We start from the raw sequence: 19,054 nt of genomic DNA, 5'->3' as shown, positions 1-19,054 counted from the left end.
AGATCATGATGAACCGTTGGTGTGTTAAATTCATAAAATAAAATCATGTTCTGATTCAATTTTTACTGTACGTCAGCTCCCCTAAAGCGCGATTTTTCCGTAGACGGGTTTTAGTTTTCAAAATTTATATTTTTACTAGCGACCCGCCCCGGCTTCGCTCGGGTGCAATGCTGAGGAAAAATTATTTACGCCATCACATTAAAAACCTCAAAAATAACAGTATTTCTCCACTATTTAATGGATGTTATTACACATATAAACCTTCCTCTTGAATCACTCTATCTATTATAAAAAAACGCATCAAAATCCGTTGCGTAGTTTTAAAGATTTAAGCGTACATAGGGATATAGGGACAGAAAAAGCGACTTAGTTTTATACTATGTAGTGATAACCGAAGAATTTTAGTATCAACAAATTTTAGTTTTTATTAAAAATAAACATTTACTTACTGTTACTTATTATTCTTCGTCTATCTCCAGACTAAGTTTTCTAGTGTAGAAGAGCAGTCGGAAACATAAAAAAAACCGTTCTTTTATATTTGAGTTACTAATTAATGAAACAGGCCGTCCTTTTAAGAGTAGCAGAGTTAAATGAATGCCGGCGTCGCAAACTCGCAAGTTTCATCTTTCGTCAACGAACTTCACTTGCATTAAGTTATTAGTTACTTCACTAGAAATTTGACTGAATCCCTATCAGTTTTCCGGGAAGGAGTACTTCGAATTCTCTCTTTACTTAGTCAACTAATATGCTAGTAAGGCAAGTGTTGTCATATTTGGAAGCTAACTTTGAACAGTCAAAAGACAGCTACAGACCTGTCTGGTTTTGGAATTCAATATATATAAAGTATTTTTTTTTCTTTGTGTCCTGTAGATAGGCTAAAATAAGTTAAATAAATTAAGTAAAAACAAATAAAAACAAAAAAAAACATATACGTATATAATTTATTTATTTTTTATATGTTTTTTTAATACTTTTACCAATAATACTTTTTTATCTACATGTAACGTCAAAATTTAAGAGACAGAGCACGAACTTTATCAAATACTAATTATTTATTAAATTGGTTTCTTTACGACATATGGTTTAGGCACCTCATTCGCACTCTCAGTATAGGTGCCTTTCGTCAATTCTTAAATATTGGGCACAATTCCATAAAAACCCGTAGATATGACACATTCTATATACGCACATAAATTCTCACTCATGACCCCAAAAGGTTCGTTAAGAAAAATATGTTCACAATATTTCCAGTTTCATCCCCATCGGAGTGACTCTAAAATAAATCTCAATTCATTGAATTGTATTCTCGCTGCATTGGGTCTTTGCGGATATTGAATTTTCATACAGATCGTTTGTTATTGCAAGTCCCATTTTTATTTATCGACAGCAACTCGTCCAGGAAATTAATGCATTGGTTGATTCGATTTGCATTAACAAGAACATAGATATACGAATATCTGAACGTATCTACGAATGTACGAATCTGTTGAACTGATCCATGTTTTTAGAATAACGACGCATCGATATCGTCGAAATCGAATATTTATTGCGCGAACGCTCCGTTCTTTTTTTAATTTGTTTTACTTTTTTTGTGTATGTTTGTTTTCTTTTTGTTTAATGTGTATTTTTATTTTAGTTTTTATTGTATTTTTATTTGAGGAGCTCGGTGGCGCAGCGGTAAACGCGCTCGGTCTGCGATTGTTGAAGTTAAGCAACTTTCGCAAAAGCCGGTCATAGGATGGGTGACCACAAAAAAAAAGTTTTCATCTCGAGCTCCTCCGTGCTTCGGAAGGCACGTTAAGCCGTTGGTCCCGGCTGCATTAGCAGTCGTTAATAACCATCAATCCGCACTGGGCCCGCGTGATGGTTTAAGGCCCGATCTCCCTATCCATCCATAGTGAAGGCACGTGCCCAGCAGTGGGGACGTTAATGGGCTGATGATGTGATGTGTATTTTTATTTCGAGTAGTCATTACTTTTTAGTCTTGTTCAAAAGGTGTTTGTGTTATTTGTTTTATGTATTGTGAATTTAGCTTTCTATTAATTTAGATTTAGCTTTCTATTTAATTTAGCTTTCTTGTGAATTTAGCTTTCTCTATCTAGGCAAAATGCAGCTCTTGTTATAAGGCTGAAAAAAAAGCATATGCAAAATGTTGTTCATTTTGATTTCCGATTTTGGCGGTTCAATAATAACCCTGACACCAGGGTTGATGAGGTTGGTAGTCAACCTCGCAACCCACACGATAAGAAGAAGAATTCCCGATAAAGCTATACTGGACATTTTTATGCGTTTTGGTTAGCAGCAAATGATAACTTTTACGCATAAGATCTTTTTACAGTTAGAACTTTGTCTTAGGAAATTAGTCTTATTAAGAGAATATACCTAGCTAGCATACCATAAGCTCACGACTATATCTCAATTGGGGTAGTCAGAGGTGTATTCATCGCAATATGAACTAAGTACTCACACCTGACCGAGCTATTTGTTAGATCAACGTGGTGAGCCGTATCGCCATATATAATGGTCGAGCCAACTGTGTTAGTGAAAACTGCACTTAAGATAAATTAAAAACTCATTGATGCAAGTCTGGTAATTACCGGGGTTCGAACTTCATTTAATTCAGAGAGTTCAATGACCTTTTTCGTCCAGTCTAGTCTATTGTTAGTCTAGTCTTTAATAAATGCAACGACTTTCTTCACCTGCAGCAGCTGTGCTAAACTTCTGCAAGTTGTTTTTTTTTCCTGGTGACATTTTTTATCTTTCATTTCACTTAGAGAAGTACCTGAAATAAGACTTCTTCTTTCGTGTAATTGTGGGATCAATAACTGACCTCATCAACCTTGGTGTCAGGGTTACTATTGTCATTAAAGATTGCTATTGAGGCCTCTGATACAGCACATGTAAGAACTAAATACTAACCCGGACGGACTAGGTAATTGGTTAACGTGCCTTCCGAAGCACGCATAGTTTTAATTTCGGATAATCGGGTGACCAACCTGCAATGGTCTCACCAAACTAGGGATTGTGATTTTCAAAGACATTTTCAAAGACAACAAAGTGATTTTTGTGGTATGTCCCCCAAGATACCCAGGACCTCTGGATCTTGAGCTCAATGCACTAACACTGGACCACAGAAGCCGTCATAGATATGATGAACACAGACAAGTCACGGCCCATATAATAATCCTTAATGTTGGAACATTTTGCCGCTACTTTTCCTCGGATGAGAAACTGCAGACTTTTTTAGGCAAATAAGACGTTCGTTTTGTAAAAAAATGACAATCCCAAGCTGATATTTTTCATATTTTTGAATTTGAATTTGGAACGAACATATTACGATACATTCTATGTGTCAATTGTTTATTTATTTTGGTCCCTACAATGCATGGACCGTCGCTTTCACATTCGGTAATTATACGAATACATGCATTTCAATATACGGTAATAGTAACATGTTATTCAGGATTTCCATTACATTGGTTATCGGAAAACGGTAAAATTTTAGATTCAGATGTCAAATTTAGTCGATCTTGATACATCGTATTTTGCTTCGGACGAATTAATTTTAGGTAGTTTACCTGACACCGAAACTAGTAAGCCAGTACATATTAGTATAGCTATGGTGTGTAGGTATGTAGTTAGAGGCAAATATTGAGAGTTATTGAGGACAGAAGAGGCACGATGATTGGACACTTAATACGATACGGCGAATTTATTAAAACATCATAGAAGGGAAGCTACAAGGAAAGAGAGGAAAGGGGAAGACCAAGAAGAGCTTACATGGAACAGATTAAAGAGAAAGTAAACGTCGTGTCTTATAAGGAAGCGAAATAATCGGCCGTTGATAGACAAGAATGGATAATGCTACACCGACAAGAGCGTGGCTCTTAAATTAGTGATGTGATACTTAGAATTTGGAAAATGATATTTGATTATACATTTGAAACCTATGTCCTTTGTATCCAAAATGTTACTGCTTTGAATAAATGATGAGCGGTTTTTGAAACTTCTATTGGGGTGAATCATTGCGTGAGATTATTGCTTATTAATGGTAATATAGATGTTAATGATGGACTGAAGGATCATGGAGAGGTGGTAGCCCAGTTGGCAGATCGCTTGCCTCTCACAGTGAGGTCACAGGTTCGAATCAATCAATAATAATAGATTAGAGAAAATATTGATAGATTACGTAGGTAATACGATACGCATATACAATCCTCATTTAAAAACTAGCTTTTGCCCGCGGCTTCGCTCGCTTTAAATTCGGGGTAACACCGTTCTCATTTCCTAATGTACCAATGATTAGCTTCCTATCTTAAAAACTGCGGAAAGTCCAATATAAAATTTCACCCCCTCTTTCAAGGGGTTGGGAGCAGAATTCCAAAAAAAAGATGTTAGTCACAAATAATTCGCATACCATTTTCTAGCTTTCTACCTTGAAAATTGCGGAATGCTCCATACAAACTTCCACCCCCAATTTTAGGGTAGTGAGGGGGTTAGAAAGAGATAAAAGTAGCCTATGTCACTCTCCATCCTTTCAACTACCTGCACTTAACCCCTTAAACGCCGGAACGCGGATCTCGACCAGACACAATGTAAAATCTATTGTGTCTGGTATCTCGGCATATGAGAGGTTAAAAATCACGTCTATTCGTCGTTCCGTTTTGCCGTGAAAAACAGACAAAACAACAGACAGTCACACACACTTTCCCATTTACAATATTAGTATGGATAGGTAAAATAATACAGTAATATATATGTAGATAACCACAGAGTAGTTAATGAACTAAAATTAAAATTACATTAAATAAAGTAGTTGGATCAACGATTTCAGCGCCATCTAGTATCAAGTATATAGCTTCACTTTCGTCTCGCCGTTGAAATCACACAATAACGGCGTGTTCTTACAACATAAACAGCAACTATAGTTGCCGAAAAAATGTGGAACATGCAAGTGCGTGACACAAATATAGCCTTTTGGATGGTTCGTGAAATGTATGCGTTATGGAATGCTGACTCGACACGACAGCTCTCAAACACCCTGTGATTCCGTCTGGTTTGAACCCGACACATTGAGGGCGCTTGTCAAAGGGCACATTTTACACGGGTGACACTTTTTGTGTAGGTTTTTTGGAAATATTGACACTATTGGATTGCTTTTTCTCTTCCGGACATAAATAAATCAGTTGCTAGTATGCTAATATTTACAACGAGTGCGTCCATATACTAACACTCTTAAAACAGACTCTTACTCAAAATAAACATAACAATAATCGTCCTGCTCTGTTGTGATAGGTACACTCACTGTAGTGATTAGAATTCCATAAAGGTACCTAAAACTGAAAATTCTAACAGCGCGTACAATGCAGAAGATTTTTTATTTGCTAGCACCTTTACAAGGAGATAACTATCAAGGAGATAATTTCGTCTATCATCTTATCAGTTTCTTGCCAAATAGTGAGAGGCATCTGAGACAACTCAAAATGAAAAAAAGTCCGCATTTTAGTCAAAACCTAACACCATCATCTATTCCATTTCATCGTCTAAAGCTTAATCTAGCATAAAAGACTTGCTATCCCATTACCCCACCCTATGAAGCGAGAAAAAAAAACCGTGTCAAACATTGCCTATGGCGGGAAAACGAGTATCGGCTAAATGGCCACGTTCGTAAATCAACCGTTGATTCTGCCACCGCCGCGTCAGCGAATCATCGCGCGGAATTGGCGGGAACGCGCGTTACAGTGATGCCAACGTAGAATATAGATTACCATTTTCTAGTACGGCTACGTTGGTAGGTTTGTATAACAGATTTTAAGCTTAGGATTATTTTAAATGTTTTATTGTAATAGGGAGAATAAATAATTTCGACTATTTCGATAAAATCATGCTACAAAATTAAATATTTAAGTTTTTTTTAATAACCACAGCCTTAAAAGTGTTTCAAAAATTTCTTTTATTGTCTTCTATTTTCAAGTTGATATTGAAAAGTGTTATTCCTATTGTAACTTTTTTCCTGTAATGCCACATTCAAATAAAAAAAGCTCAATATTCACGTCTAATTTTGAAAAAAGAAGCTTAATTTGCTTACAGGGATGGTTTTCTAACATCGGAAAATACCGAAAACGTCGATGCTATAATGGTGCATAAAATTTAACAGGCCGCATTAGCTCGGTATTTGTGTACTTTAACACATGGATGGTCCAAAATTACTTTGAAATTGGCTTTTCCAGATATTATTATTTAAGCTTCCTAGTACGCTTTCATGCGCATTAACGACATATCAAAATTTTATCGCTCAATCTTTTGTTGATGTTTCACGTGAAAATTGTAAGGACATTGCAAAATTTTTTGTCAGTACATACATAAATTTGCGGCTCAAGTCCCTAATGGGGCCGACTGAGCCCAAAAAAAAGTAAAAACTTGCATGCAAGTTGTCTTCTGATTACTTGTGATAATAAACTTTTGATACGAAGTCCTAAGATTACGATGATATACAACACCGCGGCTTAAAAACGCCACATTGATGCTATTTGACATTTGTTGACATTCTTCTTCTTCTATCGTGTGGGTTGTGAGGTAGATCACCAACCCCATCAACCCTGATGTCAGGGTTACTATTGAGACGCCTAAGGCCCCTGACATGACTCATGTAACGACTATGCACTTACATCAGTAAGCAGTAACCGGGACCAACGGCTTAACGTGCCTTCCGAGCACGGATCGTCTTACTTTTGGACAATCAGGTGATCAGCCTGTAATGTCCTAACTAGACTAGGGATCTCAAAGTGATTTTTGTGATATGTCCCCACCGGGATTTGAACCCGGGACCTCAGGATCGTGAGCCCAACGCTCAACCACTGGACCACGGAGGCCGTCATTTGTTGACATTGATAACCTATTTCTATTATACCTAAATGAATTTCTTCAATATGGCCTTTTTAGGTCCGCTGATGATGTGCTTATCAGCTGTATAATATAGTATAAACTCTTTTCATTTCAAAAAGACCTAAATTCAATTTTCTTTTCCTTGACATTTATTCATAAAACATCCTCATACGCCTGCGAAGTTTGCACAGTGATAGAGGGCAAATTCTCGACTACGTCAGTTTGGGACAAAACTAAATTTGTTTCGCTCGAAAACAAATGTTAGGTGCCGTCACAACGCGGTTAATCCCAGCTTCTCTACAGTATTATATTGCTGTGTGTTGCCAGCGTGAAAATGTCACGCCTACAGCAACACAGAGCATTCCGGAATACGACCCTAATTGAAATTTTTTTGAGTATTTTTTGTTTGCGCTTACCTTCTCATTTATTCAAGATGTGTTGTTTAGCTATTAAGTATGTGTTATTTTATACATATACGCAAAAGTGAGTCAAGTAGAAGGCTAATAGCGTTACGAAAAATGAGTTTTAGTATATCAATTTTATTATAGGAATGTTTTATATTTATGTATTTTATTATTTTTTTGGTTTTCCTTTTGACGTTTAGAAACCAGGCAGTCGCTTCTGTAAAATCCCCGACCTGTCGAAGCTTCAGATAACGCTAGGGAGATGATGATTAGTTTTATTTTTCCGTCTTCTTATTTAATCGTATGGGTTGTGAGGTGAATTACCTACCTCATCAACCCTGGTGTCAGGGTTACTATTGAGCCGCCAAAAGCCTCCAACATGACTCATGTAATGACTACGTACTTACATCAGTAAGTAGTAACCGGGACCAACGGCTTAACGTGCCTTCCGAAACACGGATCGTCAATCAGGTGATCAGCCTATAATGTCCTAACCAAACTAGGGATCACAAAGTGATTTTTGTGATATGTGCCCACTGGGATTCGAACCCGGGACCTACGGATCGTAAGCCCAACCCTCAACCACTGGACCACAGAGGCCGTAATTTTACAGTAATTTCTGTTTAATGTTGATTTTATGGGTATACAACTTTTCTGTCTCTTTTATTACTAAACGATTAATATTCCCCTGACAACAAATTTTACACAAACCGAAAAAATCTAGTTAAAAGCAGTTTACCAATAAGGTAATAATTAATTTTCAAATAAGATCGAGTTTATTATGACAAGACGACTTATAACATGGACGGCGATAAATTATTGCACACCGACTTGTGCATAAATTCATGTTTATTCATGTCTTGTTGAAGATTGGATTCAACTCCAGCCGTTGTTTTCAGTTACGACTGTATTGCGGCGAGTATATTACGACAATTCCACCTAAAACATAGAACGTATTACCTCACGCCCCAATGCCTAAAAGCCCTAACTCACTAGGACAAAAATTATGTAGGTATACAGTTGTATAAAAGTACCCAACCTGGGTGCGCAATAAAATTACCGAATCCAGAATGATCCTGCTTGTGGCGCAACCACGGTGCACTAATTAGATAAGCAACGCAAAGTTACTAGTCTTCAGGATAACGTATAGACACTCTTGTCTTCTTCTTCATACATGATAATCAGGTCACGGGTTACCACTCCATTGCATACAACTATTACTCCATTATGATGGACAAGAGATTAGCACACACCGGATAAGTACTCCATAAAACTCTCACTGTTACCTTGTGCCGCTTACCGCGTAAGTGCGAGCGAGACGCAATTTCCCCCCACACAATATTTAAGACTAAAGTAAGACTCAAAAGGGAGATGGACGCCTTATATGAATTTATTGGAGCGGGAAATGGAGTTACCGTTCCGTATGTACTTATTCTTTATTCTATGACATTGGTAAATACTTTCAACTTTCGCGGCATACTAGGGATAATAAGCGGATAATCGTATTGCTTCATCATCAATACCATTTCAAGATTATAGTACAAAAATAATAAGTATGCCAACATGTTTTTGGGGTAAATATGCTATTTTAATGTTATCTTTGATGTTATTACGATCGTGTTCATCAACAGTATCATCTGGCTATTTCATTAAGTACTAGCTAAAAGGCGATGTCTCATAAATAGTGTCTTCGATCAGATTTCTAATTTACTTTATCTAAGTTTCATAATCTACTTTGTATTTTCTTCTATCAATCTCATAATAAGTCAACAGATTTCGTTTAGGATTAAATTGCAATTTGTCTGCCTTATAGTTTACTTAGCTCAAAATGTTTTTTAATTTTATTTCTCAAATCTGATAAGATTTGTAATTAAATTAACATCTAAAACTTATATCTGCGATCCCTTGAAGCTGTAACAAAATCAAGCTTCTTTAGAAACGCAATCTTTACGGCCATTTTAACTTTAATTTCGTACATTTCGTAGGGGAATCAAAACCTGTGTACTTAAGTAATGGAAAAAATCGAAAAAGGTGAACTTTTCTTTTTTTTGACGTGACTTATTGTTGGTTTGCCGCAGATGGCATTAACTACTTGGCCGGACAAATGGGGAGCGCTGAGGGTTCTCACACAGTGTTAAACCAATCGCGACCTATGTCGATGTATGGAGACAATAGTTTTTCAACGGTAAATTTATAGCGTTGGATTTGCACTTGGCAGGATTTTTATTAGTATTTACACTTGTTTTATATTCTATTAGCTTGTGCGAGCGGCTTCGCTTTCCTAATGTACCAATTTTTAGCTTTCTACCTCGAAAATTGCGGGTTGCTCCATACAAACTTCCACCCCCCATTTCAGGGTAGTGGGGGCGTTAGAAAGAGACAAAAAGTAGCCTATATCACTCTCTATCCCTTCAACTATCTCCATTTAAAAAATCACGTCAATTCGTCGCTCCGTTTTGCCGTGAAAGAGGGACAAACAAACAGAAAGACTCACTTTCCCATTTATAATATTAGTATGGTTGCTATTTAAAATACGATGTTAAATAGATACACGTTAGATTGATCGACTGAACAATGAAGGAAACGTTATATAAAACCAATTCAAATTTCCTTGCTAGTAGATACTTAGAAGATCCAATACCAGCACTAGTTATATAATACTGGGCCAATTCGAGGAGGTTCATGCAAATGACTTTATTCGAGGCAACGGTCACACCTGGTCCAGCCTTATTGAAGTTATAAGTTGTGCAAACTGCTACCAACTGTCCCTCTCTCTATCATCGGACGTTTACTTATAACTGCAGCTATCTCTTTCTATTGGCGAGAATTCACCGTTTATTGAATTTCCAAGCGTCAGGTCTGTTCTTTTCCAAGTTCCGGTTTCAAAGTTTTAGGGTTGTAGAGACATCTGTTTGTAACTTTTTTAGCTGAAACCGATGTTGATTCGCTGGGACGTGTGGGCGTTGACCAATCAGAAGCGTATGTGATCACGTCATTTAGAGTCTGCGAATGTTGGGTCTGATTTCATATTGGATAGATGTCTAAATTGTTTGCTGTCCGATATTTGTGGAACTCAATACTTGTATTGCCTTTAGGAAATGACTGTTGTACTGAGTCTGTTGTATCTATAACATAACAAGCTCAGGTCCATATCAATTTCCATTGAGGTATTCAGCGTTGCATTCATCGTAAGATGAACTAAGTACCCATCCCTCACCGGGCTTTCTGTTAGGCCAACGTGATGGGTGGTGTGCCGTATCGCTGTCAATAATGGTCGAGCCCACTGTGTGTGTGCGGAACAGCGTACCTATCTATAAGATTTAGTTTTATTCGAATCTTGATCGCCTTTATTCAGTACGATTTGAAAGGTTACTTCTGTAAGACATGCTGTGATGATCAACATAAAGTGATGCGCATTCCAACCCCGGTTTCTTCGTTAATGTTGTTCGTTCGCACTAGTACTAGTGCGGACAGACAACATTCTCAATTTGATTTCAGGTGCGAACAACGGAGAGTACATGTTCTGGCTACAAACAATAAAAAATGTGTTTGATTGAGATAACCAGTGTCAGTGTAATAAGACGAACGCGTCAGTGCAGTGAAAACTTAAAACAATACAGTTGAGACGAAGGAAACAGTGAATAACAATGGAATATGGATGAAAGAAAAACTGTGCTTCCTAAAAATGCTATCGCGCAGTAAAAATAACGCTTAACTAATCATAGAGAAACTCAACGAAGAAAAAACAATCTAATATAAAAAATAAAAATAAATCATTGTACATAATATAATTATAAATTTAAATCGTCGTCGTTGTCTACGTGTTATCTTTACAACTATATTAGCTAATAAATGAAAATATTTCGAAATTTTTAATCATCGAAGCGGTTGTCGTATTTTTGTGATAAAATCGTTTTTATCTAGTCCTAAAAGGTTTTTCAAATTATATCTTTTTAAAGTGGCAAAACTCGGTTGTGATGTGTATAGTGTGTAAGGCTTATCGTAAGTAAAGTCGTGGCGTTCGCGCCACTTTGTTTGGGGGCCGCCATTTCGTGTGGAGGCACCATTTTGGGATCGCGCGCGCAAGCCGCGCGGTGATGGTGGGTGCGGGGTGCGGGGGGCGTGTTCAGAGCTGTCACGTGGTTTTTGGCGCAGGCGCGGCGCGGCGCCGGTAAAATGCGAGAGGGGCGCCGCTCGCTCCACCGCACCGCCGCTCTGCTGTTTGCCTGCCTCCTCTTCCTCGCCTCTCAAGTCGACGCCTCTGGTAAGTTCTATTCATTTTTAGCTAAGCTAACTCTCATTCTTTCTGTATCTACGAACCCTCACGGTTCAGAACGTAAAGCTCTACGTGAAGGTAGTATGGTCGCGTGTTGATCCCCACAAGAATCACGCTCGAGAGCCACTAATTTTAATTTCCACACAAAATGAGCACTTACCAAATTTCATCGTAAAATTCATATTTAATAAGCTTCTTCAATGTTCCGGAAAAGGTGTCTTTTACGGCAATTGGCGGGGTGCCAAACGGAAACATTGTAAAGTCGTAAATTTTGGCACTCACGGCAGAAAAGCTGAAGTAGATGTGAGGAATATATTCCTTTGCTTGAATATGTTGAAATAATGTTAAAACTTCATGATCTCGCATCGGGTGTATGGAATGGGGCTAATCTTTTTGAGGTCTCTTGCCATCGTGAGCATACGGATATAAGAGCTGCAGATGTGGTACATTGTAGTCACAGTCCTAGTTCAAGTATATATTCGACTATTCTACCTTCACGACCTATGCATTGCATTAATTCAAAAGGTCACACCAAAGTAATTCATTTAAAAAAGCAATTTTGCTATTTGTCATTTCTTGACATTGCGCACTTACTTTTATATGCGCAAATGTCAAATTGCAATATTGCTTTTAGGTGAATTGCTTCTATGTGGCCATTTTAACCCCCAGTTCTCAGAAAACAAAACGAATGAGAGTTACAAACTTGCATGCTAGAACTAAATATACCTACGTTTAAATATTTCTGGAGAAATTGTGAAAACGGACTGACGATGTAGGTAACGGCATACCGAATTCAATGTAATTTCATAGGCAAAGTACTTAATAATAGTGTAATTGAGTTGATTTCGTGGAAACGGTCACAATTGTAGCATGACCATTTTCCTTTTGAAGAATTTTATTGAAGTGACCTTCGTATGAAACCAGTATTATATCGTCGTTGCCAATTTAAAATATATAAAGGTGGGTACTAACTAACTGGTGTTACGAGGCGTAGTGTAATGTGTTACACAGCGAGGGTTCGTGCTGTCTGGGAAATAAGGCGCTCGTAGCGAGCATCAACACTGATTTTAAGCACATGACGTAACATCATGCTCGCTGCGAATGGTACAATACGCCTGTAACACCGGTCAGTACCCAACCTTTAAGTGCAATCGGGTCAATTTTACAGAAATTAAAAAAAAAACCTTCCTTTTGTATTACTGTGTGTTCTTCTTCTTCTGTCATGTGGGTTGTAAGGTGAATTACCAACCTCATCAACCCTGGTGTCAGGGTTATTATTGAGCCGCCAAACGCCCCTGACATGGCTCATGTAACGACTACTTACTTAGTAAATAGAACCGACCGAGTGTGGACTGCGTGTGAAGATAATTGATATTTACGTACATAACAGTTTGTACCGAATGTTTTAGGAGCAAAATACTATTCGATCCTGACAAAAAATAAATTTGGTGAGGGCGACACGTTAGAGCTTTTAAATTGGCAACGGCGATATTCAAATTAAAAACTGAATATGAATTGAACATTCTATAATAGTCACATGTTGTGATTAATCAAAATTTTCATCATTCAAAACCTACATTCTTAGCTATGTAATTCTTTATTTTACTCTCAAAAGCTAACACAGCAGAGTAACTTCACTAAATTCAGTACAATCGTCCATCAACGTTGTGTCCACAAAATACCCATACTGATACATCAAGCGGATGTTATCTTTGTTCGTGACTGTACGAAGCTGTTCAAATAATTAAAACCGACCGTTTCTGATGGTATCGCCACGCAATGAATTAGTGCTGGGTCATTAGGCATACTAAGTTTCATTTTATAATTCTAAATAGGTAAATTATCCTTTAATTTAACCTGCCATGTGTTGAAAGTTTCACGGCTAAACGGTCGAACTGGCGGGAAATTGGGTTGGAGTCATTAGATTGATTTAATAAAAGTACTTGTTTTCCATGTTCGATATAAGGTGCTCACCACACAAAAATATCGTGGCTGACTTTCCTAACTGACGTATCTGTAGTTTTTTGCTACAGTAATTTGCGTCTTATTGACAATTGCTAAAGGTGCAAATCAGTTTCGGCAAAAATTGCAGATACGTTAATTCCCGATATCAGTGACGTTACTGCCGAGACTGTATATTTCCTTTCTTTATTAAAACAATATTTAATTAGAAATTCAAAACAATACCATTAGAGAAAGTGCATTGTGAAGTCCAAACTTATTATTAATTATTCAGACCTCGAAAGAGATGTCGTGACGACTTGGACGCTTGCCGGAGGGACTGGCCGAAATACGCACAGGACCGCGAAAACTAGAAAGAGGAACGGGAGGCCTTTAGCAGTGGGATTTTGTAGGCTAGATTAGATTAGATTCAGACTCTTTGGACCATGGATAGTAATCATCGTTCTTCCGACATGCGAAATGGTTTTGACCATTCTAAATGATACTACCATTCATGTACCGACTACGTACCCACAGAATTCCAGCGCACCAACATATATAACATTAATTTAGTATGACCTACAGCATAGAGTAAATAATCTCCGTTTCTTGATGGTCCTACTAGACTATCCTATTAATAGGACCAATGAGAATAATACTACGTATAGAACCTCCCCGCGCCTGTTCGTATCGGATGCCATCCGCACCCCCTCTGGGTGTTACTTTAGTCTTAAATGGCCGTAAGACGCTTAGGAGTATGGAGGAGTGGAATCTGTCTCGTTCGCACTTACCTACTAGGCGTTGTGCGGGATGTGCTTGCAGTTTAATTTGTCAAAAAAGTAAATGTAACATGACACTTTAGTGCCATGGCACACATATTATAAACTGGCGGCCTCCCGCGATTCTATCCCCCCCGTATTCCTATCGCCCCTTCGTCCGCCTGGATTTCGGTTACCGCGGTAAGAATTTCCGATGTTTTAAATGGTTAAAAAATCGTATATAGTTCAATCACTACACAGCCCTATTCATAGGCCTGGCTGTTTTGTAGAACTATTTCAGGTAAACATTTCCTTTATATTATCATACATTACATGTGTATACTTATATATTATATGTGTAACGGTTTTGTCAGCGCACGCCAGAATTGCTCGCAGATGGTAGATTTTTTCCAACTTACTTGACACTTACCATCACTCAATATCTATAAATTGTAGGCTATGTATTATTCTGATGTATGCTTTTATAAGCTACATTATTGTAAAGTTTCATTAAAATCCATTCATTAGTTTTTGCGTGAAAGAGTAACAAACATCCATACTCACAAATCACATTTATAATATTAGTAAGATATCAGTACTCGTGACGGCACCTAGTCAAAGTTCAGTTTCCCTTTAGTTAAAATGATGATTTCCATAAAAAAATATCGCTTACCAAGTCACGACTGCGCTGTGATTCACAAACATAATTAGCATTTGCGCACACTGCTCATAATTATACAGACGACCGTACAGACCAACGACCAGGTCAACATTATTCTGTGTATGGAATAGTTTCCTCAGTGAATGATAAATCAACAAAACGCAAAGTATCTTCGTGGAGTGCCGGTTCGAACCGAACTTGCACCAATGAGTTTAATTTATCTTAAGTGCACTTTTTACTAACACAGTTGGCTGGACCTACATAAACAGCCTATATACGTCCCACTGCTGGGCACAGGCCTCCCCTCAATCAACCGGAGGGGATATGGAGCATACTCTACCACGCTGCTCCAATGCGGGTGGAGGTGTTTTTTTACGGCTAATAGCCGGGACCAACGGCTTAACGTGCCCTCCGAAGCACGGAATCATCTTACTTTTTTCGGACAATCAGGTGATTCAAGCCTGAAAAGTCCTTACCAAACAAAGAACAGTCTCACAAAGTGATTTCGACAATGTCCCCATCGGGAATCGAACCCGGACCTCCAGATCGTGAGCCTAACGCTCTAACCACTAGACCACGGAGGCTGTTTATTGTTTTGGCTGGACCTAATGGTCGATAATAGACGGCGATAAGGCTAACCTATCACGTTGGTCTAAAAGAAAGCTCGGTGAGGTGTACTTACAAGTGCATCATAAAGACACAGAATGCGTTTAAGGCTACGTTAGGCACAACCTGGACACTCCGTACAAAAATCTCATTGTTACCATTTGCTGCCTAACATGTTCGTGCGGGGGAGACATTTGGACTAAAGTAAGACTGCGAGCGGGTGACATAAATCTAGTTCGGCGCCCGATACGAATTGGTGAGGGGCGGAGAATGACCGTTCTATACACAGTATTATTCTTTATTCAATGATTAGGGTTAAGTACTAGGTACTTACTTACGCACGAACCCTCCCTTATATTAATCTATTAACATATGGCGTCGGCTCACGGCATTAGCATAAAATTGTACCAAAAATCGCACTCCCTCTTCTACCCTTCCCGAATAATTATGTTTCCACTGTTTTATGAAAATTCTGGGCAAAAATGGCTTGAATGTTTTAATGTTGAGTCTTTGGGTACGTGATTTGGAATTTTGTTGCGGTTAATGTAAAGGTTTGGCTTTTCTAGTGACGCTTAAAATAATAGGTAGCTATAGGTACGTTTAGACATAATTAAGCTGTACCTGGTTGTTTTAGAATCGCTTAAAAACTATTTATTTTCACTTGAATCATCATATATGTTCATTTGAAAGCACCTTAGGAATATAAAAAATACATTTGTGACTTCTCTCTCTATATTACTTCATTCAAATAAACCTTCTTGCGCGCTATATAAATAGCTCATTATTTCACCAATATTGCTCCCAAGTCGCTTTTACCTCTTCTATACAGCTTTTAGCATTATAGCTGTGTTTTAATACACCTAGCTACCGTGACCACGAACGTCCTTCCAGTAAAAGGGTTTACAAAAGGGCAGCTTACATCACGGGTTCATTAATCGAGGCCACAAGATACGCGGTTTTATCGCCGTACCAGCCGCCGCTTATGCTAATCACTCGTACCACGTGTCTGTAATGTTGGCATTATGGCAATTTAAGAAGTAAAACACGCGCCTCCGCGGATTAATATTTGTATCTGGCCGCAAAAAACAAAAACGGAACGCTGAGAACGGAATGCTACTAGGTACGCTTTTTTGTGAGAGTTCGAAATTCAAAAGCAGATATTTTTGTTTGGTTGGTAATGGTATATCATTTTGGAATGATTTTTTTCTTGTTATGAATCTTGTTCTCTTATAAGCCATTCATTACCTAATAGGTATTTAAGTGTACCCTACACATTTACGACTATTTCCGACCGGGGTAAGCAGAGAGACTATGTAATTACATTTTCTTCGATCCTAAGATGCCTACTATTGCCTTATTCTCTTACTTGCTTATTTGTATCCAACCATAAGCTTAGTCATATAAGCCACACGCGAGCACAAGAACGTCGGAGTTAAAGCAGTCGCCGTAGCCGAAATCGGCTGGATCATCATATTTTTTTCGTAGTAAAATAGTAATTTTGCGTTACGGATTTAAAACGATTATTCCATTAAACTTAAAGTTCAAAAATGGAAAACAAATATGCACAGATATTATAATATATCAATCAAATCAAAGTATACAAAATCATTGGTTTTAAAAAACAGCAAAGATTGGAATTGGAACTCTATTGAATAGTGACGTCGACACATATTAGCATTTAGATTATCTCTCAGACTGAAGACATGTGGCAAACGGGATTTATATCGGAATGGAAATTTCAGAGGGTTTATTTTATAACGCTGCGTAGTATGTATAGGTACCTATGCATGCATAAACTCACGATTATTTCCAACCGGGGTAAGCAGAAACTATGGTATTTTATATGGTCGATCCTTCGACATATCTACTTCCTCCACATTCATCAATTCAGCGCCGGTTCAGGTCATATCTTCTAAGGATATGCACAATTTGGTCAAATACGGCGCGCAGTACATTTATAAAATCTATTATATCTTCTTCTATCGTGTGGGTTGTGAGGAGGAGTACCAACTACCAATCTCATCAACCCTGGTGTCAGGGTTACTATTTAACCGCCAAAGGCCTCTGACATGGCTCATGTAACGACTACTTACTTACATCAGTAAGTAGTAACCGGAACCAACGGTATAACGTGACTTCCGAAGCACCGATCATCTTACTTCCATCCACCATTCCATTCCATTCTTTCTTTCTTCCATCTTTTTACTTTTTCATCTTTTTTTTAATCTATTATGTGATATGCAAAAGATATACTGTTTTATTTTTGTCGATATACTAGTGATAGCCATCGTAGGCAAATCTACAACAAGCGATGTCAAAACCAGAGTGTAATTTACACGTCCCACGCCACCGTTTAAATAACTTTACAGTCAAGCTCAGGCTGCATACTTAATCTTAATTACACAAGTAGCTAAATATGTATGTCTAGCCCAGACTACTTTCAGCGTTTTATCATCTTAACTTACTTGCAAATTAGAATCTCTGCCAATTAGAGTCTGTACAAACTATACGGGCTGTTAGTGACGCCGTAACGAAAACTTTAGGAATATTCAAGATGATTCCGAGTTGATTGCAATTCAAGTGGAATTTCCTGTCGGAAAATTCATGGTTTTTTTTTTAAATTATTTACAGTCCCATATCGTGCTTTAAGCTGCATAGAACCCAAAAGTTAAAAGTTAAAAGCCATCAACGTAAATCTAACAACGTTAAAGACTGTTCGCTTTGTTTGATTTACATTGCGGTGCGGTGCAAAATCGTAATTATAAATTTCCGACAATTAATACCTTTTATCGCTTTTAGTACTATCAAGTAGACTTTTTTTGTTACAGTGTCACTAACATCCTGTAATTTTTGTAAAATATAATCTCTGCAAAATAGTAAGAAAGTACTGCAAATAAGAAATAATAGCCGTAACTTTATACATCACTACATTCAGTTCATGCATGACTCTAAAATCAAATCCAACGGTATTCAGAACCACGACCTTCGGAACGGTTTTTTTTTTTGACAACCCCCCCGTGCATATTAAAATGCAAATCAAAGTCGAGTTGTTCCCCAATCGATACTCCAAACCTAACTACAGTCACGTTTGTAATATATATCTCTGACGTCGTAAAGGCGTCTAATACGAAATCTTTTTTACTTATTCCAATATGTGAGGATAAAAACATTTTGTACGCCTTTCCGCGCGCGTGATAAAATTGCTCATAAGGAATTAAGTGGCTTACAGATTATGGGTGATGAGAATGTTGGATAGGGAGAGAATGTGACGGTATTATTTGATGATTTTTCCTGCTTTTTTTTGCCTATCTACCTGTATATTTGGATAAAAGTTTCATCATGTAAAAGGAAGGCAGATAAGATACCGTAGAGCCTGTTTTAGTACGAGATTTTTTAAACAAAATTTTTCCACGTTTTTATGTACAGTACAGCGGCAGCTTAATGAGTGTGTCCTAGTATTTTTTTTGTTTATTTATTTATTATTATTTAGCGAAGGCTGTGCCAGGATCTTAGCAGGTGGAAT

The 19,054-nt window shown here is 37.8% G+C and overlaps 1 protein-coding gene across 4 annotated transcripts in view; it reads left to right on the top strand.

The window, feature by feature from the left end:
* Positions 1–19,054, top strand: part of LOC126372717 (tyrosine-protein phosphatase Lar) — a 584,292-nt gene that overhangs the window by 259,647 nt on the left and 305,591 nt on the right. For all 4 annotated transcript variants that reach the window (XM_050018572.1, XM_050018570.1, XM_050018571.1 and 1 more), the window contains exon 4: positions 11,445–11,553. In XM_050018572.1, the coding sequence (XP_049874529.1) occupies positions 11,445–11,553 (109 nt within the window). The remainder of the gene's footprint in view (positions 1–11,444; positions 11,554–19,054) is intronic.

Source organism: Pectinophora gossypiella, chromosome 14 (genome assembly GCF_024362695.1).
Source record: "Pectinophora gossypiella chromosome 14, ilPecGoss1.1, whole genome shotgun sequence".
NCBI lineage: Eukaryota > Metazoa > Arthropoda > Insecta > Lepidoptera > Gelechiidae > Pectinophora > Pectinophora gossypiella.
The sequence above is the reverse complement of the archived record's forward strand: the minus strand, read 5'-3'. Positions and strand labels throughout refer to the sequence as shown.